Source organism: Triticum aestivum, chromosome 4B (genome assembly GCF_018294505.1).
Source record: "Triticum aestivum cultivar Chinese Spring chromosome 4B, IWGSC CS RefSeq v2.1, whole genome shotgun sequence".
Taxonomy (NCBI): Eukaryota; Viridiplantae; Streptophyta; class Magnoliopsida; order Poales; family Poaceae; genus Triticum; species Triticum aestivum.
The window spans coordinates 489797420-489821447 of record NC_057804.1 but is presented as its reverse complement, the minus strand read 5'-3'; the positions used below and the strand labels follow the sequence as shown (position 1 = coordinate 489821447).

The 24028-nt window shown below is 45.5% G+C and overlaps 1 protein-coding gene and 1 non-coding gene across 2 annotated transcripts; one reads left to right on the top strand and one right to left on the bottom strand.

Moving 5' to 3' along the window:
- Positions 1-7185: 7185 nt before the first annotated feature.
- LOC123092884 (probable inactive poly [ADP-ribose] polymerase SRO3) lies at positions 7186-9977 on the bottom strand. The gene is made up of 4 exons (XM_044514735.1): positions 8873-9977; positions 8047-8294; positions 7815-7954; positions 7186-7627 (listed from the first exon to the last, which is right to left on the bottom strand). The coding sequence occupies exons 1-4, from the start codon at positions 9703-9705 to the stop codon at positions 7529-7531; spliced, it is 1320 nt and encodes a 439-aa protein (XP_044370670.1). The 5' UTR covers positions 9706-9977; the 3' UTR covers positions 7186-7528.
- Positions 9978-20214: 10237 nt separating this feature from the next.
- Positions 20215-20289, top strand: TRNAT-AGU (transfer RNA threonine (anticodon AGU)). The gene has a single exon. It is a non-coding gene; the product is annotated as a tRNA-Thr (tRNA).
- The last annotated feature ends 3739 nt before the right edge of the window (positions 20290-24028 follow it).

Genomic DNA, 24028 nt, shown 5'->3' with positions numbered 1-24028 from the left:
ATTAGTGAGGAAGTTAATGATGATGATCATGAAACTTCAGATTAAGTTACTACAGAACCTCGTAGGTCTTCCAGAGTAAGATCCGCACCAGAGTGGTACGGTAATCCTGTTCTGGAAGTTATGTTACTAGACCATGATGAACCTACGAACTATGAAGAAGCGATGGTGAGCCCAGATTCCGCAAAATGGCTTGAGGCCATGAGATCTGAGATGAGATCCATGTATGAAAACAAAATATGGACTTTGATTGACTTGCCCAATGATCGGCGAGACACTGAGATTAAATGGATCTTCAAGAGGAAGACGGACGCTGATAGTGTTACTATCTACAAAGCTAGAATTGTCGCAAAAGGTTTTCGACAAGTTCAAGGTGTTGACTACGATGAGAGTTTTTCACTCGTATCTATGCTTAAGTCTGTCTGAATTATGTTAGCAATTGCCGCATTTTATGAAATCTGGCAAATGGATAAACAAAACTGCATTCCTTAATGGTTTTCTTAAAGAAGAGTTGTATATGATGCAACCAGAAGGTTTTGTCGATCCTAAAGGTGTTAACAAAATATGCAAGCTCCAGCGATCCATCTATGGACTGGTGCAAGCATCTCGGAGTTGGAATATATGCTTTGATAAATTGATCAAAGGATATAGTTTTATACAGACTTACGGTGAAGCCTGTATTTACAAGAAAGTGAGTGGGAGATCTATAGCATTTCTGATACTGTATGTAGATGACATATTGTTGATCAGAAATGATATAGAATTTCTGGATAGCATAAAGGGATACTTGAATAAAAGTTTTTCAATGAAAGACCTCGGTGAAGCTGCTTACACATTGAGCGTCAAGATCTATATAGATAGATCAAGACGCTTGATAAGATTTTTCAATGAGTACATACCTTGATAAAATTTTGAAATAGTTCAAAATAGAACAGTCAAAGAAAGAGTTCTTGCTTGTGATGCAAAGGTGTGAAGTTGAGTAAGACTCAAGACCTGACCATGGCAGAAAATAGAAAGAGAATGAAAAATCATTCCCTATGCCTCAGTCATAGGTTCTATAAAGTATGCTATGCTATGTACCAGACCTATTGTATACCTTGCTCTTTATTTGGCAAGGGAGTACAATAGCGATCTAGGAGTAGATCACTGGACATTGGTCAAGAATATACTTAGTGAGGACTAAGGAACTATTTCTCGATTATGGAGGTGATAAAAGAGCCCGTCGTAAAGAGTTACATCGGTGCAAGCTTTCACACCGATCCAGATGACTCTAAGTCTCAATCTGGATACATACTGAAAGTGGGAGCAATTAGCTAGAGTAGCTCCGTGCAGAGCATTGTAGACATAGAATATTTGCAAAATACATGCGGCTCTGAATGTGACAGAACCATTGACTAAGCTTCTCTCACGAGCAAAACATGATCATACCTTTGTACTCTTTGGGTGTTAATCACATAGCAATGTGAACTAGATTATTGACTCTAGTAAACCCTTTGGGTGTTGGTCACATGAAGATGTGAACTATGGGTGTTAATCATATACAGATATGAATATTGATATTAAATCACATGGCGATGTGAACTAGATTATTGACTCTAGTGCAAGTGGGAGACTGAAGGAAATATGCCCTAGAGGCAATAATAAAGTTATTATTTATTTCCTTATATCATGATAAATGTTTATTATTCATGCTAGAATTGTATTAACCAGAAACATAATACATGTGTGAATACATAGACAAACATATAGTCACTAGTATGCCTCTACTTGACTAGCTCATTAATCAAAGATGGTTGTGTTTCCTAACCATAGACATGTGTTGTCATTTGATTAATGGGATCACATCATTAGGAGAATGATGTGATTGACATGACCCATTCCGTTAGCCTAGCACTTGATCGTTTAGTATGTTGCTATTGCTTTCTTCATGACTTATACATGTTCCTGTAACTATGAGATTATGCAACTCCCGTTTACCGGAGGAACACTTTGGGTGCTACCAAACGTCACAACATAACTGGGTGATTATAAAGGAGTACTACAGGTGTCTCCAAAGGTACATGTTGGGTTGGCGTATTTCGAGATTAGGTATTGTCACTCCGATTGTCGGAGAGGTATCTCTGGGCCCTCTCGGTAATGCACATCACTATAAGCCTTGCAAGCAATGTAGCTAATGAGTTAGTTACAGAATGATGCATTACGTAACGAGTAAAGAGACTTGCCGGTAACGAGATTGAACTAGGTATTGGATACCGACGATCAAATCTTGGGCAAGTAACATACCGATGACAAAGGGAACAACGTATATTGTTATGCGGTTTGATCGATAAAGATCTTCGTAGAATATGTAGGAGCCAATATGAGCATCCAGGTTCCGCTATTGGTTATTGACCAAGAATAGTTCTAGGTCATGTCTACATAGTTCTCGAACCCGTAGGGTCCGCACGCTTAAGGTTTCGATGACAGTTTTATTATGAGTTTATGAGTTTTGATGTACCGAAGGAGTTCGGAGTCCCGGATGAGATCGGGGACATGACGAGGAGTCTCGAAATGGTCGAGACGTAAAGATCGATATGTTGGACGACTATATTCGGAGTTCGGAAAGGTTCCGAGTGATTCGGGTATTTTTCGGAGTACCGAGGAGTTACGGGAATACAGGGAAGAGTATTGGGCCTTAATGGGCCTTAGTGGGAAGGAGCCAGGAGGTGGCGCGCGCCCCTCCCAAGCCCAGTCCGAATTGGACAAAGGGTTTGGGGCGCGGCCCCCCTCTCCCTTCCTTCTCCACTTCCCTCCTTTCCCCCCTTCTCCTAGTTGGACTAGGAAAGAAGGAGTCATACTCCCGGTGGGAGTAGGACTCCCCTTGGCGCGCCCTCCTCCTAGGGCCGGCCTCCTCCTCCCTTGCTCCTTTATATACGGGGGCAGGGGGACACCCCATAACGACACAAGTTGATCTACGGATCGTTCCTTAGCCGTGTGCGGTGCCCCCCTCCACCATATTCCACCTCGGTCATATCGTCGCGGAGTTTAGGCGAAGCCCTGCGCTGGTAGAGCATCATCATCGTCACCACGTCGTCGTGCTGACGGAACTCATCCCCGAAGCTTTGCTGGATCGGAGCCCGGGGATCGTCATCGAGCTGAACGTGTGCTGAACTCGGAGGTGGTGTACGTTCGGTACTTGGATCGGTCGGATCGTGAAGACGTACGACTACATCAACCGCGTTGTCACGCTTCCGCTTACGGTCTACGAGGGTACGTGGACAATACTCTCCCCTCTCGTTGCTATGTCATCACCATGATCTTGCGTGTACGTAGTAAATTTTTTGAAATTACTACGTTCCCCAACAGTTACCAATAACCCCCTGTCTTAATGTACTTTAAACCCTGCATAACTGAGGGCCGGAGGGGTCTGGCGAACTCTATATAAGACACCCCCCTCCTCAGTGTAAAGGGTTCGCACCCCTGTAACTCATATACACAGAAACCAGTCGACCACCTCTGGGCTCCGAGACGTAGGGCTATTACTTCCTCCGAGAAGGGCCTGAACTCGTTAAACACTCGTGTGTACAACTACTCCATAGCTAGGATCTTGCCTCTCCATACCTACCCCCCATTCTACTGTCAGACTTAGAACCACGAAAATTAAGGTGTAAGGTGTAAGGTGTCAGTGTGCCTATGTACGTGTTCGCGCCCACATTAGGCTCTTGTAATTATACTTTCTTCCTTCTATAAAATTAAGGTACGCCATTGGCGTACTCTCAAAAAAACATGACTTCACCTCTGACTATATAAGACATTGACGTGTGCTAAAGGTGTTGATTCAAAACCTCGAGTTAATGGATACAAATTTTAAGTTCGACTTTTGGTTAGATCCATCAACATTGAAACTCATAATGTTGGGTATTGGATTGCTCCGGGCTGGCAATGGTGCTGCTCCTTGCTAGTGGAACCCTACGTTCCCCTTTGTTAGTGGTTTCGACTTCTGTTGTTGGTGTGCTGTCTCAGCGACTTTTGAGTTTGCCCCCGTGTTGTTTTTTCTAGTGTTGCCTTGTTGATGCTTACAATATAACATGTGCTGCTCCACGCAATAGCATATTCCTTTGGGGTTTTTTAGGGTTATTTCTTTGGTTGTTGATCTTTGTGTTGGGTTGTAAATATGTATAGGGCGTTCACCTGTTTTCCTGATGTATTGCCCTTCAGCTGTGTGGTTTGTCGGTTCGGTTTTCCTTGTAGACTGGATCAAGTTTTGGTCTTATTTTTTTTTGAAACGAAAGGTAGATGAGGCTCTACCTTATATATTTCAAAATAAGTCGAGGCCTGAAGACCAAGAGGTCGATTATATGAAGCTTACATTGAGCACCGTGGTGCCATGGCTATAAGCAGCCATTTGAAAGAGAGTGAGGTACAGGGAGGGGGGAGGCAGGGACACAAGCTAGAAAAGCTAAATTAGCCTAGGAGGTTTATCCAGCATGTAATAGCATCCTTGTCAACCTACCTTTTGGCCGAGTGCTGCCATGTCTTGAGGAGCTGCGACGCATATTGCCTGAGATAAGTGGGAGAGCATCGTTTACCATTGAACACTCGATCATTTCTAGCGTGCCAAAGTGTGACAGCAGCCGCCGCAAAAAGAATGTGTACTTTGTTTGAGGTGCCCCAAGTCAGCTGAGCTCTTTGCATGAAAGTGATGAGGTCCGCAGAGCCGGTGGCTAAGTTCCTTACATGGAGTGCGTCCCAGATAACAAACGTCGGGTAGCAGTGCAGAACAATGTGATTGGCAGACTCTTTGGCAGGGCAAATGTCGCAGTCTGGATGCGTGGTGATCGATGACCATTGTTTCCTTGACATGTTGTCTCTTGTATTCAGTCTCCCCCAGAAGGCCAGCCACAGAAAAACGAGGTACCTCAGAGGGATGATCTTGTCCCAGATCTAGGAGCTAAACTCGCAGCCCACACCTATGAAGGTAAGGAGGTGATAAACCTGAGATGTGGTGATTGGCTTATGGTGTATAGCAGAAGTTCTGATGTATGGCCGGAAACTGCCGGTGCAACTACAAGAAAAGAGTGCAACGGCTGCAATTCCTGAGTGGTAGTAGCTGATAGGTTAAGATGTAGTTGAGTGCGCCAGGTACCGTGGGAGAACTGAGAAGCCACCATGCAACTGCCATCCTTGGCATAAGAGAAGAGGGTAGGCAGAGCGAAATGAAGTTGCCCGGCTGGTAACCAACTGTCATGCCAGAAGGATATATGCTCGCCGATGCCCAAGGATCACTTAGAGGACGCCAGAACAACAGGAATGAGCTGCTTGAAGTTCTTACAGATTGCCGTGTCTCGGTTGGAGTTCTTCAGAGGGATAGAATGCTTACAATACTGTTGACCAAACAATTGAAAGCAGGGGACATCCGAGGACTTCAAAACCTTAGTTGTGAACTTCCCGAGCAATGCTTGGTTATGAGCAGAAAGATCCCTAATACCCATACCATCAGAAGGTCTTGGCAGAGTGGCGAAGTGCCAAGCAACTAGGCATTGGCCACCTTTAACTGTGTTCTTGCCTTGCTAGAAAAAAGCCTTCAATAACTTTTCCAATTTACCAATGGATTCCTTAGGCCAAAGGAAACATGTCATGTAGTAGCTTGGAATGCTAGCTAGTACTGAATTAATGAGGGTCAAACGACCACCCATTGACAGAAAGGTAGCAAGCCAGCCTAATAACCTCTTATCAACCCGGTGGATGATAGGTAGAAGCATACCATGTTTAATCTTGTGCAAAGATAGTGGCAGGCCTAGGTATGTGCACGGAAGCTTGAGATGGGGCATCCAAACAGATCGGCAATTTCCTGCGTGCTTCTTGAGTCGATGCAAATGGGGATCAAAGTGCTTTTATGAAAGTTGATATGCAGTCCCGTGAAAGCTGAGAAGTCAGATAAGACTTGTTTAAAGATTGCCGCTTGCTGGATATTACCCTGGAACAGAAGCAACGTATCGTCGGCGTACTGCAGCATAGGGAACATCCGATCAAAGCCAAGCGGATGAAGCAGACTGCCATCTTCAAAACATGAACAACAAAGTCAAAGAAGGACATCAGCAACCAAAATGAACAGGTACGGCGAAATGGAGTCGCCCTGACGGAAACCTCTTTTTGCAACAAAACATTCCCCCAGCTCACCATTAAGCATGATCCGAGAGCTAGCTATGGTCAAGAGCGATGTAATCCAAATGATCCAGCGTGGAGGAAAACCACGGGCCTGAAGAATGCTGAAGAGGCATGCCCAACTGACATTATCGAACGCCTTCTGGAAATCCAGCTTAAGGACCACTATTGGTAGTTTCCTCTTATGAGCAGTTTGAACCATGTTAGCAGCCATAGCAAAATTCTCTAACAATAGACCGGCCCTTGATGAAACCTGCCTGCAAAGAGTGAACCAGAGAGGGGATCTGCAGTTGTAGCCGCCGGGCAAGGACCTTGCCAGCAAGCTTAGGCACACTATGTACAATAGAAATTGGCCTAAAATCACCCAACTCCAAGGGGCTGTCCTTGGGTAAGAGGGAAGTGTATGCTTGATTGATGCCAGAGAGATCCACTTGGTTGTGGTATAACTGATCAAAAAAGAGTTGCAGATCCTCCTTGATAACACTGTGGAAAGCTTTGTAGAACTCATTTGTGAACCCATTCGAGCCAGGGCTGCGGTTGTTAGGCAAATGGTTGATTGCTTGAACAATCTCCTCCCAGGAAAACTCCCTAGCAAGACAAGACAATTCCGTAGGCTCATATATAACAGCAATGTCAAAAGTAGGCAGCGAGGGGGATGGTTGACCCAGCTCAGAGAAATAAGACACCAGCGTAGCTTAGCTCCTCTTCGCCATAGAGCAGTTTTGGTCTTATGGTAATGATGGATTTATTTCGCATCAATGATTCGGTACATTTGGCATTGTTGAATTCGCGTCACTGAATGTAGGCCACGGGTTATCTTCTACTCTCTCCGTTCCTAAATGTAAGTCTTTGTAGAGATTTCACTAGGTGGACTACATACAGAGCAAAATGAATGAATCCACACTCAAAATGCATCTATATACATCCGTATGTAGTTTATAGTGGAATCTCTACAAAAACTTATATTTAGGAATGGAGGGAGTATCAGACAAACGAAGTATATCTGAAAATGGTATTTCGATACAGGTACAAGAAACTGTTGGCTGGCGTCGAACAAATGATTGCTTTCAGGCATAAATTGGTAAAACTTTCAGTCTGTACAGATTGCAGGTAACAAAATACCAAGTAAAATATAGCAGAAACCAAGAATAAAATCTAACTTTTGTGTTGGTTAATGGAAGATTGCCGTAACCCCTCTATGTTCTTGAGATCAACAACGATTCTCGGCTAAACTACGGCGACATAAGAAATGAAGAACTATCTGGTTGATACCCGACACGCACACCGTTCTGGTTCTATGGAGTCAGCCGAATGAGCTACCACCTCACCACCAGCACACCACTATGACGACAACAGAACTGGCAGAAGAACACCCTTGCACTGTCCATCAGTATCCTCGGAGTTTCTTGGCAACTGCTGTCAACACCCTGTCGCCGATGAAGGCGCGCAAGAATCGGATGAACTGATCCTTCTTCATCTGCCCTTTCTGCAGCACAGAGAAAATCGTAGCTGAGTACACTTTGTCTGTGATTCAGTGCTTGTAGTATCACAAATTACTTGTCCGTGAGAGATTTAAATACGAACTAGGCACGATCCCATCGATTAAATGCAGCAGCTGTGCCGATCTGCCATCTAAATGAATGTGAAGGACTAGGCGATGAACACCAATTTACCTTGAAGCGATTGTAGGTCCCCTGCAATGTCTGCAGCTTGGAGGATGGCACGAACCGCTGGATCTCTGCTAAAAGCGTCGGAAACATGTCACGAGCCACCGGTGAAGGCTTCTTTAGCTGGGAGGTCGCTTCCGATGATCCTGAAACCCAAAATTTCAACGAACAATGACATGAGACCCAAGCACATCTGGGAGCAATTGTAGCACCAATTCAGACAGGGCACTTCACGAACCTTGCATCTGATGGAGGCTGGGGCACTTGAAGCTGACGACGTACTCTGGGAGGATCCTCGTGTTCATATCCTTGCTCCAAACAACGTACCACTGTGGGCTCTGCATGTTGTCGACGGCGCTGTCGTAATTGTCACTGCTGGGGTGGAGCTGGGAGGACCCGGCTGGGATGGCCTCTGGCCGGCCCATCAGAACACGGCACAGCACGATGTGCGCCTCGCCGTTCTCATCTGCGTTTGCTAGCATTGCGCTGCACAAAAATGATTTCATACTCGTTAGTTTCTTTATGTACAGAACATTTAGAACATATTTCATCACCCGGGCTCTAGGTAGCAGGAAACATGATTCAGTTTTGCTCATCTTCCTCCCTTCCACAAACCATTACCCAGTCCAATTACTGCATTCATAGATAAACTAACTCTGTTGTTTATGCAAGCTTGTTTCCCCCTAATTTTTGAGCTAGGAATATGAATCAAGATACATAGAAACCAAAGGCTAAAATAGCATGCAATCAATTGATGTGGTGATGTCCATGGATACAAACGAGCAGCCTATAGGAGAGCAAATAGAACAAAGGAATATTTTGTACCGAGTACAAGTTATTTCATGATTTAAAACTAGAAGTCTATTTCTCAATTCAAAAACTAGAAGTGCAGATATGAACACAAAAAACTCTCGGGAGATGGGGAAATATGAATGCAATTTGCAACAAATCCGAATTGGTAACTGTGTCTGATAAATTATGCTGAAGCTATATGCCTATGTTCATTCTTGCCATCGATCAAGAATTCAAGATTCAAAACCACAAATTCAAAACTCCGAACTGACCTGGCGTAAGGAGACTGAGGCGGCGAGAGGTGGACGCCGTCGCCGTGCGCGCGATGGCCGAGGACCCGGCTGTTGGTCCTCCCGAACCCGTGCTCCACCGCCGCGGCCACGTCCGCCGACGGCGCGCCGTACCAGGCGAACTTGGCATTGCCCCCGTCGGCGCCGCGCGCAGCGGCTAGGAGCTGTCCCTGCTGCTGGAACGCCCTGCACCGAGGACCCTGGGCGACCTTGTGCACCGCCGTGATCGCCACGCCGCCGCCCACCCGAGGGGCTATCCCGCTGAGGAAGAGCTTCTTGACAACCTGGTAGAACTTGTCTGTCTCCTTCAGCCTCACCGCCCTGCCCCAAGCCCCGCGGGCCGCCTTGCTGACCCTGCCGGACTCCACCGTGTCGCTGCTCTCGTCGGACCTCTCCTCCACCCCGGACGACGCCCCGTCCTCCAGCTCAGGCTCGCCCCTCTTCCTCTTCCTCCCGCTGTCCGGCACAGGGAAGAAGCAGGCCCCGCGGTCGTCAATCCAGCCCATGGCGACCTCCTCGGCGGTGCCGGCGTCGATGCGCACCATCCGCAAGAAGTCGAACAGGAACTCCCTGCCGCCATACGCGGCCTCAGCGACCACCCTCCCGTCCAGGAACGCCCGGCGCAGAGGCACAGCCGCCTCGCCCTCGACATCAGCCCACGCGCCGCCCTCGAAGCAGAGGAACCTGACCGGCGCGCCGCTCCGCCTGAACTCCCGCCAGCCCCTGAGCAGCGGCGACGGCCCAGCGCTCCCGACGCCGCCGAAAGCGACGGCGGGCCGCGGGATCGCCTGCTTGACATCGCCGGAGAAGTCCATCGCCGCCTGATCCCGATCTGTGGAGACGGTCGCTACCACGCAACGCAACGGGCTTCACCGTCGATGATGCGTGGAGGCGGTCGGGTCGGGCTAAGTGGAGTTGGGGCCGGAGGCGGGGCGGGAATATATAAGAAGCGGGGGAGTGGGACGGCGGGTCGGTCTCGTGAGGCGCACGTCGGCGAGGACGTCGGTTTTTGTATTGCGCCGCGGCAAGGAAGAGGAGGCAGGATGGGCGCGTGGTGCCGGCTTTTAGTTTAGTTTTGAGACGGCTCGGCTCGCCCGATCGCGCGGTTTCTTTCTGGAAAAAAATTCTTTTCTTCGGATGGCGGTTTTGCCCCTGCCCCGAGGTGACTTGGTGGAGAAGTCTAGATGGCTCGAGCTTGGCCCGCAACCGTTCTCCTAATCCACACTTGCCTTGTTTCGCTTTTTTCAACTACTACTTGCTTGAATTGGAAGTTTTTGTTTTTTCAGGAAACTTGGTTTGGAAGTATAGTACACTGTACTACAGTAAGCATCGAATTGGGTAGATATAGGAAGTGCAATCTTTTTTCATCAATATAATAAATTACAAAGTCGCCACTTTCATTCTTCTTGTGAAAATCAAAATTTATTATCAAAGTTAAATAGAAAGTATCTCAAACATAATAAAAATTACATAGAGATTCTGAAACCACCGAAAAAGTAATACCAAACCGCCCCCGCTCTATAATGTGGTGCATTCAGAGATTAAAAAAGGGATAATGTCAAAGATAAAAAATAACTGTCGCGTTCTCTGGTTTTAGTTTCTCCGTAGACGCTGGAGGTTCGTGATGGAGACGTTTAATTCCTTCGTTTCACCACAGTTGTTTTCCTCCCATGTACGAAAGCGGAAGGCAGTTGTACCGAATTTGCCCTTCGCCCCACCCCCGTACCTTGCGTGGCAGGTTTATCAGCACAGCACGCACGAAACGGCCGGCGCGTCGCTTTCACTCCTCCGACAGCTACTCACACTGTACTGTATTCCTAATCGGTTTTTCCCCTCTTTCTTGGCGCTTAAGACGCTCCCTCCACCACGTTCACGCTCTTCTTCTTCTTGACAAGCAAGTAGCCTGAGGGGCTTCCCGATGGGCCCCGCCCGCCAGCCCTGCCCGGCCCGGCCCAGTTCCAGCACCAACGCTGACCTTCCCCGTTGACCGGCTCGATCGTCACGACACGCCTTTTTCCTGTGTGCAACCCGTGTGCTGTCTCGTTCGTAGCATCTCGTATTCTCGTCTCGTGTATGGTGTGTGTTGGGATGGTGGACTTCGAATTGGCAACGAGTGCTGCGTGGCGGTCAAGTTAATTCCCAGCCGGGCAACGTAGCGTGCTGCCTTTGCGAACCGCATGCAACGCACGTGACCTGACCAACTTGCCGCCGGTGTTTGGGTTCCTTTTCCCCTTCTCCCCGCAGGGATCCCGGGCTGCCTCGCTGGGCGTGACCACTTCTCGAAATGTCTGGCTCGCCTTGCACGCAACATTTTTCTGCAGGCCATTGGACGCCGGCAGAACTTCTGTGTGAACTCCTGCAGCCTTCTCTCTCAAAAGAAAAGGAAATACTCCTCCCGCAGCTTAATTAGGCCTCAAGTTTTCCCGTTGTCTATTGCAAAATATCTGCAAGAGGATACATATTTTGGTTTGTTTAATATTGTTTTCATTCCTGGTCGAGATTTCTTGCAGCAATAGGCATTGCATTGTAGGTGCGGACAGTTGTCGTGGTTCCCCAGGTTCAGTTACGAAATTGTCTTTGTGTGTTTCCCTCCCTTGCTTATGCCTACGTGTACATAAGCCTATGGGACATCGTCGGCCGGATCAATTCCCCTTCATACATTTCTCCCTGTGTTTAGGAGAGATCTTTTACTATTTATTTTTCTTCTTAGTAAAGGCCTAAGAGCATATATTAAGTAGAACAAAACCTTCCCGCAAACAAAAAGTAGAACAAACCATTAAATCACCATTACAAAAATTGATCTAAAGTTTTGAGGTGTGAGGCCTTCTTCCTCCTATATCCACCGCAGCGTGTCATATGCAAAGCTCGTTGCTGCCTCTGGCCTTCCGTCTCAGCAGACAACTTGTTCAAACCGAGAGACTTATAGAAGTAGATGTCAGGGAGAAGTCAATGTAGACCAGAAGACGTCCATGGCTGTGATTTGCGTAGCAGATTGTCGCCCCGGAGAAGAAAACGCCGAAGAGGGCTTCTAGAACATTCGAGATATGTCCAGACGGAACCGAAAAATACAAATGTATTTTTTGAGGGTGGGGGGACTTCCGATCTATTCATCATCAATCATGGTAGTACAACGAACACCAGAAATAATAAAAATTACATCCAGATCCGTAGACCATCTAGCGTCGACTATAAGCATTGAAGCAAGCCGAAGGCACGCCGCCACCATCACCCCTCCCTCGTCAGAGCTGGGCAAAACTTATGGTAGTAGACAATCAGAAAGTCATTATACTAAGTCCCCATAGGATCGGCGCACCAAGACAACAACCACCACCGTTGAAGAGAAGCGTAGATCAAAAGGACCCAACCTAAAGACACCAATGTAGACGAACGAAGACCGAATCCGAGCAGACCCACCAACCGAATCCCGCGAGCTCCGTCGGAGATACACCTCCACACGTCCCCCGACGATGCTAGACATACAACCGGGACGGGGGCAAGGCGGGGAGAACTTTATTCCATCTTCAGGGAGCCGCCAACGTCTCGTCTTCCTGAGCAAGACACAAACCCTAGCAAAACTCAAAGAAACATACAAAAATGGAACACTCCCGCCGGTAAGGGCCGGGATCCACCGCGCCTCCATGGCCTTAAGACCATAGGAGACGAGGCAAATCAGCAGCGACGCCAACAGGAGATAGAAACCCTAGCCGCCTCTTTTGTTCGCTTGGAGGAGAACTAAGGGGTAAGTCACGATCTACCCAATATTGACATTCTGGAAAACACAAGTCTCACATGCTCCTCAACAAGGCCGAGACTGAACAACCATCATTGGTCGTAACTGGAGCCGAAGGACTAAGATGCACAACCACGTTGTCTACTCCACTAGACAATGTGACCAAGACAAAATTGTAGAAGGAAAAAAACCTGGAAAACCAGATCATACACCATCATCCACACGCCTCTCGGCACTGCTAGGATGAACCGTCAAAACGTGGACAAGGTAGGAAGACCTTATTATATGTCGGCGATGATGCCATTGTCTCGTCGGTGTTGATTGGAGGCAAACTTTAACTTTATCCCTGGGGTCTTCGTCCCCTCCCATTTCTGAAGGGACAAATGGGGAGACAAAGGTGCATTGGTTGGAGCCAGGGTAGATTGGCATCGCCTTCTAGTCATCGAAGGAGGAGGAAAAGAACCCTAACTATATGAGGGGAGAACTCTTTTATTACTACCACTATATATTAGCTATAGATTCCCGAGTCAACAGTTATCATTTTTTTGCTATTTGAGTCCTTTTCCTTTTGATGAAAACAATATTAATATCAAACTCTTCAGTGATGTGATGCAGCCTACCAAACTACCCCCTCCGTCCCAAAATAAGTGACTCGACTTTGTATTAATTTTGTACTAAAGCTAGTACAAAGTTGAGTCACTTATTTTGGGACGGAGTTAGTATATGCAAACATAATTTTTGACTTGTATTCACGCAGTCATGCCCTAATCAACCACCACAGATGCGGAATACCTCAAAATCTATGCAGTGTACCAAACGCCTCAGCAATATGACTTTTAAAATTTGAAGCATGGGAGCACATGAGAGGTGTGGTATCACTACGCTGCCGTTTCAGAAAATTAAGGTTTCTCTTGACACCCGGCTAAATCTAATCGCCATCAGGAGCAGTGCATGCAGATATAATGCATATCGGGACGCAGACAGACCATGAGTAGCTCGATGCGTCAGCTGCTCTGTCACGTACGGTCCAAATCAGGGTATTAAAACGGTTGATTTCTTCGGTCTCCGGAATTAAGGTCGGCCGTCGTCGACCTGATCTAACATTCAGACAGTTTATTACAGTTTAACAAATCACCATCGCTTGCAGTTGCCCATACTACCAGAAAGTTACAACCAACCAACTTTGTTTATTGCAGCCATGTAGACAGGCCGGGTCCGCCGGGGCGGCAGCTGCGTGCGTACGTGGCGCAGACTTAGGGCCTAAGCTAGCTCGCCGATCGACCTGAAGCGCTTCAGGTCGGCTGCCGTGCGTATCTCACAACAGAAAAATATGCCGCCCATAATTTATTCCCCCCGCGACGACGCATCCGGATAGCGACACGATGAAACGGGCGGGCGATGCATCACAACGAGGCGATCCTTGCATAGGCTTTACGCTCGCTAGCCCGTATCCGGCCGCATGCTTTTCCGTCAGAATATGCGAGCCCGATCGACCGAGGGCGGAGCTTAGCTTGCTTGACTTTGATTTTGTTTAATTGATGCCAAGCTTTTTTAGTAGAATTTATGCCTAGCTGATGACCACCATGCTTAGTTGCTTACTCAGCTTCAGTTTGGGTTCCAAATCTTTTTTGCTTCCTTCGCCCGCTCACTTTGCTTTGGCTCAAAGCAAAGAACAACGGCCTGCATCTCCGCAACAGAAAAGAAAGGAGCGACAATCTTTTTCCCACAGGCCCAGCACGTTATATGAAATTTTATTTGCGTCCCTCCAGCACCACAATTTTTCAACGCCTAGGGGGTGCCAGGGCGTGCTCCGTGATATCCAGCGGAGTTCAGAGGGGCTTTTCATAAGAGAGCAAACAAAAGGCAGATTCAAAGTAGCAGGATTAAAGAGGGGAGAAGAAAAATGCGCGGCCCCTTTTCATTTTGGTTTTCTGCGATGGAAGGGGCTGCTCGCAAGGTCAGAATTCCACCCATTTGACCCTTTTGACGCATTCCTTTCCGGTTCTTTGGAATTACGTAGCTTTCTCCCGGCTGTCTAGTCTGCATGCATGCGCGGCCGGGAGCTCAGCATGCATGTCACTAAGCAAAGCGCACTTCGCTAGCTAGCTACGTGGTTAAGTTTTTTTTTTGCATGGGCGAATTCGTTGCATGCGTGTCAGCATGCATGGAATGGAAGTGACGATCCGTCTGCCTCAACCTAATTGATTTGCTATCTTTGCTTTTAGAGATTTGTTTAGTTTCTTCGTTTCCATACGTACTCCCTCCCTCTGAAAATATTGGTCGTAGAAATAAATAAAAACGGATGTGTCTAGAAATAAGCGGGTAGCTATAAAAAAAAATCTAGATACATCCATTTCTCCGACAAAGTATTTTCGGACGGAGCGAGTACTTAATAGCCAAAGTTACAATTTGTGTGGTTTTAACTAAAACTGATTGATCACATATTTTGACATTGAATTTCTTTGTATTTTATAAAACTTGTAATCAGAGTATATCACATCCAAAAATTAAAACCCACACGAAATCAGAAAGATCTCTAATAGAACTAAAAAATACATTGAGGAACCGTTTGTAGCTATCTTCTCTAGCTCTATTTTTTGCATCCTAACATTCTTGTAACAATCGCATGAAAAATAGTACTCCCTGTAGGTTGCACTATATTAGTGACACTTATTTTAGAGCGTAGGGGGTAGAAGACTAGACTAGGGAGTTGACAGCTAGGTCGGGCAAGGTCGATGCACCAGTACAACTCTGAAGATGAATCGGTGGCAGTTGGCGACGGCGGCCGCTGAGAGTGCGCCGGACCGGTGTGTGCCCCATACCCGGCAAGTGGCTTGGTTGGGCCCTCCAGTCTTAGATGTTAGGATTTGCTATGAGGTCTGTTTGGTATTAGACTCAGACTATCAGCATCCCTTCATCAACTGGATAAGAGTAGCGACAGATGTTGCCAAGACGATGGCTTCAGACTTACTAACGTATTACTTTATAAGGTCTTTGTAAATAATTAATAAAGTGGCTGCATGCATCGCCTAGATGCAGAGGCTGGGGGTCTTCCTTCTTTAAAAAAAAAGAAGACTTTTTTTTTTTGAAATGGAAGAAGAAAGAAAAGAAGACTAGACTTGCACAAACTTGACTAGTTTCATAGGTTTTGAAGGGTCGCTTGAGTGGCTTACGCCATAAAAGTGAGAGCCTAAGATCACGGCTGGGGGCCACACATTTCTAAGTAAGACAAGATATAAAAGCACTGGTTTATTGCAGTAATCATGCAATAAGCTCATGAGCAGAAAATATTGAAACAAGAGAACCGGGTCAACCCAAACTTATCGCCACCACCCCCAAGAGAGGATGAAAACTCGAAGGACAAACACTGGACCTAGAGCCAAGACCAAAATATTACATATCCCTTTCGTATCGGCCATGACAACCACAAGGTATGCAGAAAGCCATGAGACACATAAACCTAATATAAAAGAAAAGAAATAAAATTTTAAGACATAAATTCAAGGATACCCCACGCTTGTTTTTTTTAAAGGAGGATACCCCACGCATGTAGCCATAACTGACGCAGTAGGCGAGTGGAACTGGTGGAAATGACAACAGACATGCGATTTCTCTGGACGGCGCCTAGTTTTTTTCTATGACGGCACACACATCTCCTCACTTGACCATTTGGACCATTTGTTATGCATTTTCCTGTCTATAATCTGGGTTTCTTTTTTTTTATACTAGCAAAAAGGCCCGTGCGTTACAACGGAAGAAAAAAAAATCCTCTCAAAATATTTCTAGCTGGGCCAGTTGGACAAACTGTGCGTGGCCGGTTCGCGGGTTATGAGATCGAACCCTCTCATCAGCAATTTTATTTTTTGCCAGCTCTCCGGACCTGGGCCTCAGTGCGCCGCCAAGTGGGCTTTCTCCGCTAGGCCAAAACAGTTGGCAAGTAAGGAAGCGTACGTGAAATTAATCGAAGCGGGACCAAATGAAGCAGGACGAAACCAAGAATATCACCTTCCTTTAATAGTAGATCTAGATAAAAATGGTGGAACAGAAAATAATAGTAGGCACTGAATTTCGTGCTTTCCAATCTTATCTTATTCTGTATAGTGACGGAAAACCAAAGGGAGATATGAATAGGAGGTTGAAATGAGATTGTTTATATGCGTGAAGGAAACCATTTGATGGGAGATATATAGCATGAATGCTACTTGCTGCTGTATTGCCAGGAAAAGTTCTCTTCCACGGTTCACTGGTGAGCTTACGTAGCAGAAGGATCCAATTCCCTTTCCACTTGGAGACTAAGCATCACGCATGATCAAAGTGCCAGTCAAGAAGAAATATATGAAACTCGACTAGCTGCATCAGTTGAGCTCACTTTCCACGTCTTTTTATTTCCTTGGGTGCTTGAAAGTTGGACAAAAGAGAGATAGAATCTTTATCTTCACGAAGCATTAGCCCCAAAGAAAAGAATCAACGAACCATTTCAGAGGGCCCCGCGGAGTATAAAGGAACGAACAACGTAGCTGTTAAAATTCTCACTTTAACTAGATAAATAATTGGACATCTTTCTGAACTACATGTTTTGTTGCGTTCTGTATGCTAATTCTCGACTCTATTATTTTATCCATCTGAGTATATATGCTCCAAATCCCTCCCACAAAAGAGAGAGAGTATATGCTGCAAATCATTGCGAAAGAAAGATTTCTTAGGAGGGAAGGCTTTATAATGTTACACCATATTACTAAAATGCACCCAGAGAAATTGTTGTCAGGTCAAGGACATGTTACTTCATGAGCATTTTTTTACGTACATTTTACTGCTCATAGATCATAGAGAAGTGCGGATCAGTGAAAACAAGTGTGATGTGGCATTCATCTGACGCCGTGATCTTTACATCAACGACATTTTGTAGCACCTCAGTATAGTTCGCGTGGACTTTCTCCTTCAATACATACGGCTGCTCATAACCATAGGGCTCTTGCGTTTGGTCCACCTCAGAGACACTATCGATCATGCTTGCACGCATCTCGTGGCATGAACATGGCAAATGGTATCTCCAAGCGAGCGTAAATCACATGTTTATCTCTTGGAGGAGACGACTTCTTGAAAATGTGGAGGCACATTTCACAATTGATATCCCACTCAAACCATAACACTAAATTCCTAAAATAAATTTGATGGACAGTTAGTCCTCTATATTGGTTTGCCATTGATCACCCAAATCTAGTAGGGGTGTTTAAGAGATGCACTTTTACTGACATACCTTAGGCAATCTGATCAAATGATATCTTTTCTTGGCTGGGTCTTCTTGCCAAAGAATCCCAGGTCTAAAAAAGATCATTCTTTTCCTATTGCCAACATGAAGCTTGTAGAATGACATTGTATACAAATGTATACTAGAAAGGCAGGAATGAAATAAACCAGTATGCCTCCTATAGAAGACATTTTCCCTTGGCAACATTCACAAATTTTCTCTAATTTGTCCTCTAGATTTTTTCAGGATTTGTCGTAAATCCAAGACCCATGTACAAGAATGCCATGGCACTTCATTGGAAATTCCTCAACATGGCAAGTAAAGATATTCCTGTATTCTAGAGATCTCTCTTTAGTGTCACAAGAACGAAACGGTTTAGTCTTATGTAAACTTATTTTTAAGTCCAGACATTTGCTCAAATATACAAAGAAATAACTTTAGATGATGAGCACTACTAAAATCATATTTTTCAGAAGGAATACAATGTCATCAGCATATTGGAGCATCTTAACACCACCATCTATTGTGTCATATAGCAGTCCTTTAATTAATCTAAGAATTTCTAGAATTATCAAGGAGCAAAAGCAAGGGCATCTACAACAAGATCAAACAGTAGGGGAGACAAAAGATCTCCTTGTTTCTTTTGGTGCACAAAATTCAAGGCTTCATGTAAAATGAGCACCGGTTCCATGATATACACCCCATTGACAACTTTTTGTGAATAAGGGATATAACCCTACCCACAACAAGATTAACCATGTTCATCAAGACTTTTGTAAAAAAAGTTAGTGCTAACGTTAAGTAAACATACTAGTCTAAATTCTGATGTATTTTGGCGTATTCATATTTTGAAAACCAGAGTAAACAAATTATAGTTAATCCAGATATTTTTAAATTTCCACCATAAACAGGGGCAGAGTTACATTGGAGCTGGACTTGGCCTTGGAACACCCAGCCCATCAGAAAATGTGGATGGAAGACATAAATATGGGCCTGAAGAACAAGCTGTGTGTGTAATTTATGAGTTTGCCCACTAAACAATCCACCAGTTTTTTTATAAAAAAACTAAACAATTGGCCTGTAGCTTTAACTAGAAACATCATGAAATATCCTGAGAACCCCTAAAAAATCAAATATCTTGAGACCATGTTTGAATAAATCCCAAAATTCTAATAAAAATCTGCAGCAAATGCATAAAGACATGGGGATTTATCATGTTCCATCTGGAAAACAACTTCATGAATTTCTTTCAGAGAGAAAGGCTTAACCAATAGGTTAGCCTCTTCTGCGATGATAGTAGCAATATTATGTACATATAAAGGAAAAGGATTTTTTTTACTTTATTTCATACTTTTTTGCTAAACCTGCATACTTGCTCATAGTTCTCTGTTAGGTTCATTCGTTAAGCCCCACCCCACCACCACCGATGACCTGCAATTACACGACTCTGTGTGTAACCAACAACAGCCGCTTTGAGGAAGATTCTTCCTTTGTCTACTTGAGAGCCGGCTCACGGATCTTGATTCTGGGCCGATCTTGGACCTTCGTTGCCGGTGTAGCTCACTGGGGCAAAGATGGGAGAGCTGACTGCAACTTCCTTGTTCATAGTAGTGTTAGGTCATGTGTGTCCCTAGGGAAGTTTGGCGTTATGCCATCAAAGAGCTTGTCATCGGCGCTCTTAAGCCGCATCCGATGGCCGTCTTCTGCATCCCAAGCTCGCCATCCATGGACGGTGGAAGCAGCCAAAGGTGGATGTGACAAAAGCTCGATGAATAAGCTTCTGGGGCACCTGGTCTTGACAAGGTTCGGTGGTGGTCACTCCCTGCTTCCATGGCTGCCGTGGCGGCGGTGAAGAAGCAGATGGCATGCTTGTCTCTGGCCTTCTCAAATTAGGTTCATGTCGCAGGCAGGTCTCCGTCTATTGATTCGAAGCGTGTGCAACTATTCCACCTTGTACGATTTTGCAACATTATCAATGAAGTTGCTTCTGCGGCCTTGGTGACCTGGGGCGGACCTGCAACTTTTGTGGAGTGGGGCACTTATTGTACAAATTTGAAGAATTTGAAAAAAAATCTTTTACAACACAAGCTATTTCTATTTAATTTTCAAAAATTGAGCGGGGCATGGGCACACACTCAGCACTATGTAAGTCTGCGCGCCTATTCGAGAACCTTCTCCTGTTAAAAATAACATCCTACCTTTTGCAAGATATTCTGTTTCTCAGCATTCTTCACCTCATGCTCAAGCTGTGGATCACGTATGCGCACGGTGGTCATGTGCATTTTGCTCCACGGCTGTAAGACGTACCTCTTTTTATAGAGGCAGTGTCTATTCCTACAACAAAAAGCTTTCATAGCTCAGCTGGTTAGAGCACCCGTTTAGTAAGCGGGAGGTTCTTGAGTTCAACTCTCAATGAAAGCAGTGATTTTTATCCCGCGCACATTTTCTCTCTCTCCTAAACATGTCTGCAAACAAGACCTAAACACTCGAGCATATCGTAACCAGTTGCGAAGGCAGACGAGAACTTGGTTCCACCGGAACTCTGCAATGATGGAGCACCCTAAACCCTAAACTTGGTTCCACCGGAACTCTGCAATGATGGAGCACCGGAAAAAGAAGGCACCCGTCTAAATAACTGGACGGTGCGGAGCTCATCGGAGCCAAGCCTATAGCCCACCCACAGACAGAACGCGGGGTCGTCGTCAGTCACTGAGCGCCGGGCAACGAGCGGACCGGCATTTTCCCGAAATAATTGCAGAGCTATTGGGTCCGGCACTAACAGAAAGAGGGGGAGCGTGAGCCTCTGACCAATGCCTCGACGCTCGCTCGACAGTCGTGGCCGGAGCCATCATTGCAGGCAGGGGAAAGAGGTGCGCCCATCCACAAGAACTTAAAATCAATGGCCGTGCGCGCCGTCGAGCGAGCGGTGGCGCCGAGCTCAGCTCGGCCGTGGCGTTGCGTATCCACTATGATTAAGGATGGTTTTCCTTTTTCTGAATGATGGTTTCATGCAGCCGTCCCCATGAAAGCTCAACCGCGAGGAAATAATTGCTCATCATGCTCCCTCTACTCACTGTGTTGAGAAGCGCCAAGCATTTTGGAGGCTGCAAAGATGATTTCACAATCGCAGATGGTCAGGTGAAATAAGAAAACGCGGGTACAAACTCCTGGCGCCTGAGCATGAGTTAAAGCTTAAAACAGATTATCGCCAGAACTGAAAATTGCAGCATATGCCTTCCCAAACACGACGATTGATGTGTGCTCTCTGCTGTTATAGCATATGTGCTGACACGAAAGGTAGCTAAAACATAGGGTGGAAAGCTGGCTCCGTTTCGCACAATGCCAGATCCAGTCCTCATCATCTTATCAACAGACCAACCAAACATATTCAGTAACTGCAACAAACAACGCACAAACCGAACCACATTCCCCAATCAAGCGCACATGAATGAACAATTTCAGGATACCAAACCTTGACCCCTGTGCAGAAGAGCATTCCAAGAATTCAACCACAGGTACCATTCAAGCAAACTAGGGGTTGTAAAAAACAGCAGTGAGCATGATCTCACAAGGTATGGACCTCAGAATCAACCACACTGTGGGTCTGTGGCCACTCAAGAACCCACAGAAGAATTACCTCAAAATACACCCACCTTTCATTCCCCTGCTGTTGTTTCCTAGTCTCCGAAATCACCAAAAACTTGAGAAAAAAAAGAAGTTAAAAGGCTCCAAACATTGGAGAATTCGCAAAGATCCTCCGCACAACAAACTACACTCTAGGAAAACAACATTGCCAAATTCATCAAGAACACACCGAGCGGCCGGCGCCAAGAATGTCGTAGATCCGTGCGATACGCCGTCGAGATGTATACGCGGATAAGTATGCTCCCAAGACCCTAACCTTCTCTGCACCTCTCGTCGCCAGTGGTAGGAAACTAGGGATAGTGATGAATGCATGCCTGGCTCCACCCTGTCTGCCGTTGGTGGTGGCGGTGGCGCCGCCCTCCCGCGCCTACATTGGAGGAGATGCCCTCGTAGGGGACGCCATGGGAGCGCGAGGGGGAGGAGGGACGGTATGGTTGTCTGAGATGTCGTTCGCCGTCGCCGCGCTCGCCATTGCGAAGCGGCGAGCGGAGGTGAGGATAGGGAGACGGAAACGATGAAAACGTTCCTTTGCTTTATTGTCCATGGCCATGGGCGAGGGAGGCATGTGACCGTGTGTATGGCTGTTTGCGTGTGTGATGCCAGCACGTACAGACTTGGTCTATGGACCGATAGCATACGCTTGTGTAACTACATACTCCCTTGGTTCTTCAAAGAGTGTACTTTCAATTTTTATTGGAGGGTTAAACTATCTCAAAATTTAATCGAGTGTGTGCAAAAATATATCAATATTCGTGAAACCAAATAGGTATATGATGAAAATATATTTTATCATGGATTTAATGTTACTATTTTGATGACATAAATATTGGTGTATTATCATATAAATACGGTCAAACATAAAAAGGTTTGACTTTCTAATAAAATTGAAAGTACACTCTTTTCCAGGACGGAGGAAGTAGTACTTAATTTTACAGAAGCAATTTGCACTCTGAGTGTCGTAAGAGCATCTCCAATGGAGAAATCCTCCCCAAACGAACAACAAAGTAACAAAACAAGACAGAAAGAAAAGAAAAAGTCTATCCAAACGATCCCCCAAACCCTCCCTCCCTATCAACCCATTCCACATGTGAGAAGAAAACGGATCAACCAGCCACGTCAGACACGGTCCACTCGACCACTTTTTCTTATCCCCCCTCCCCTCCTTCTCTCGCACGAATGTGTGTGTCCGGATAATTTGGAGGGACACGATTATGTGCACGGACAAATGGGGGTTCGATGCGAACAAGCCCATACACTGTTTGGACGTCCGCGAACATGTGGAGGCGTGGGTTTTAGCCCAGCCCGGTTGAATATTGTCTAGAAACGATCTTAGATTTTGAATGACTTGCTTAGAAGAAATTGAGCAATATGTGTTAAAAAAGAAATTGAGCAATATAACAAAATTGCGCCAACCTTTAGGATAAGAAAAACAGTAGCTTGTCTTTCCTTTTGAGAAAATAAATAGTGTTAGCAACACCAAATAAATAGTAGCTTATGCTTTTTAAGGAAAATAGTGTCGCGTTTTTTAGTGGGGAAAATAGTGGCTTGTGGGAAGTTGTGAACTATGTGCAGGATCTTTTGGATCAGGTGACAGAGCTCATGGGCCCTATTTGAGGAGAGAGGGGACGGATGGGCCCTAGAGTTTCTGTTTGTGGGACTGCACAATGGATATTCTCCCTTCCATGATTTTGTCTTTGTGTGTGTTTTCATCTTAAGATTTTTCATGTCGGAAAGCGTATTAGCATAGTTAAATATATTTTTTTCATTGTTTTGATGTAGCTTACCACTCATGCCAAGTGGTAGCATAGTTAAGTATTTAGCAACCCCTAAAAAAATATTTATCAATCAATACATGTGTAAACCATGAAAACGTTACTTTTGAAGGTATGTTGCACAAATACATCATGTTCATAGAAGTGACTACTAAAAAGCTTGACCATCATATTTGCTTATAAATTTCTACACTCCACAAACCTACCTTGGAATGACTAGATTTTACACCGCTCCCCTCTCCACATTGGCTACGGCAAAAATAGCTCCTTCCTTGCTGCTCCCTCAATCCCATAATATAAGAACATTTTTGACACCACACTGGTAGATTTTCTTTTTGTTTTTTAGAAACATCTAAATAGTATTTCAATTTCTTTTCACACACTCAGTAGGAGCGGATGTTTAAATATCTGTGAAACTAAGCCATGGGAGTTCATTCCATATGAATTTAGGTGCCACCATTGTTTTGATCCAAAGGTAAAGGATTGAAATGCTATGAAAAACCTCACCCGCAAAAAAAAAAAAATCTTACAAAAAACCTGACAAACATTTGCAATGCAAAAATGCCCGAGTTGATTAGACGATCTTGGCAAGGAAAACGAAGTTGATGATATGGAGCCGGGTTGTAAACTGCCCCAGGCTGATGGGTGATGACCAAAACGAACGTATCGGCAGAGCCCTGAACCATCATTAGTGCTACTGCCTCGACGAACGGTAACTAAGCCGAGCGACTGTGGAATCGGCC

Coding starts and splice junctions, on each gene's coding strand:
- LOC123092884 (XM_044514735.1), bottom strand. CDS start 9,705: ATGGACTTCTCCGGCGATGTCAAGCAGGCGATCCCGCGGCCCGCCGTC. Junction 8,295..8,872: donor CCTCAGTCTCCTTACGCCAG/GTCAGTTCGGAG, acceptor ATTTTTGTGCAG/CGCAATGCTAGCAAACGCAG. Junction 7,628..7,814: donor GGACCTACAATCGCTTCAAG/GTAAATTGGTGT, acceptor TCTGTGCTGCAG/AAAGGGCAGATGAAGAAGGA.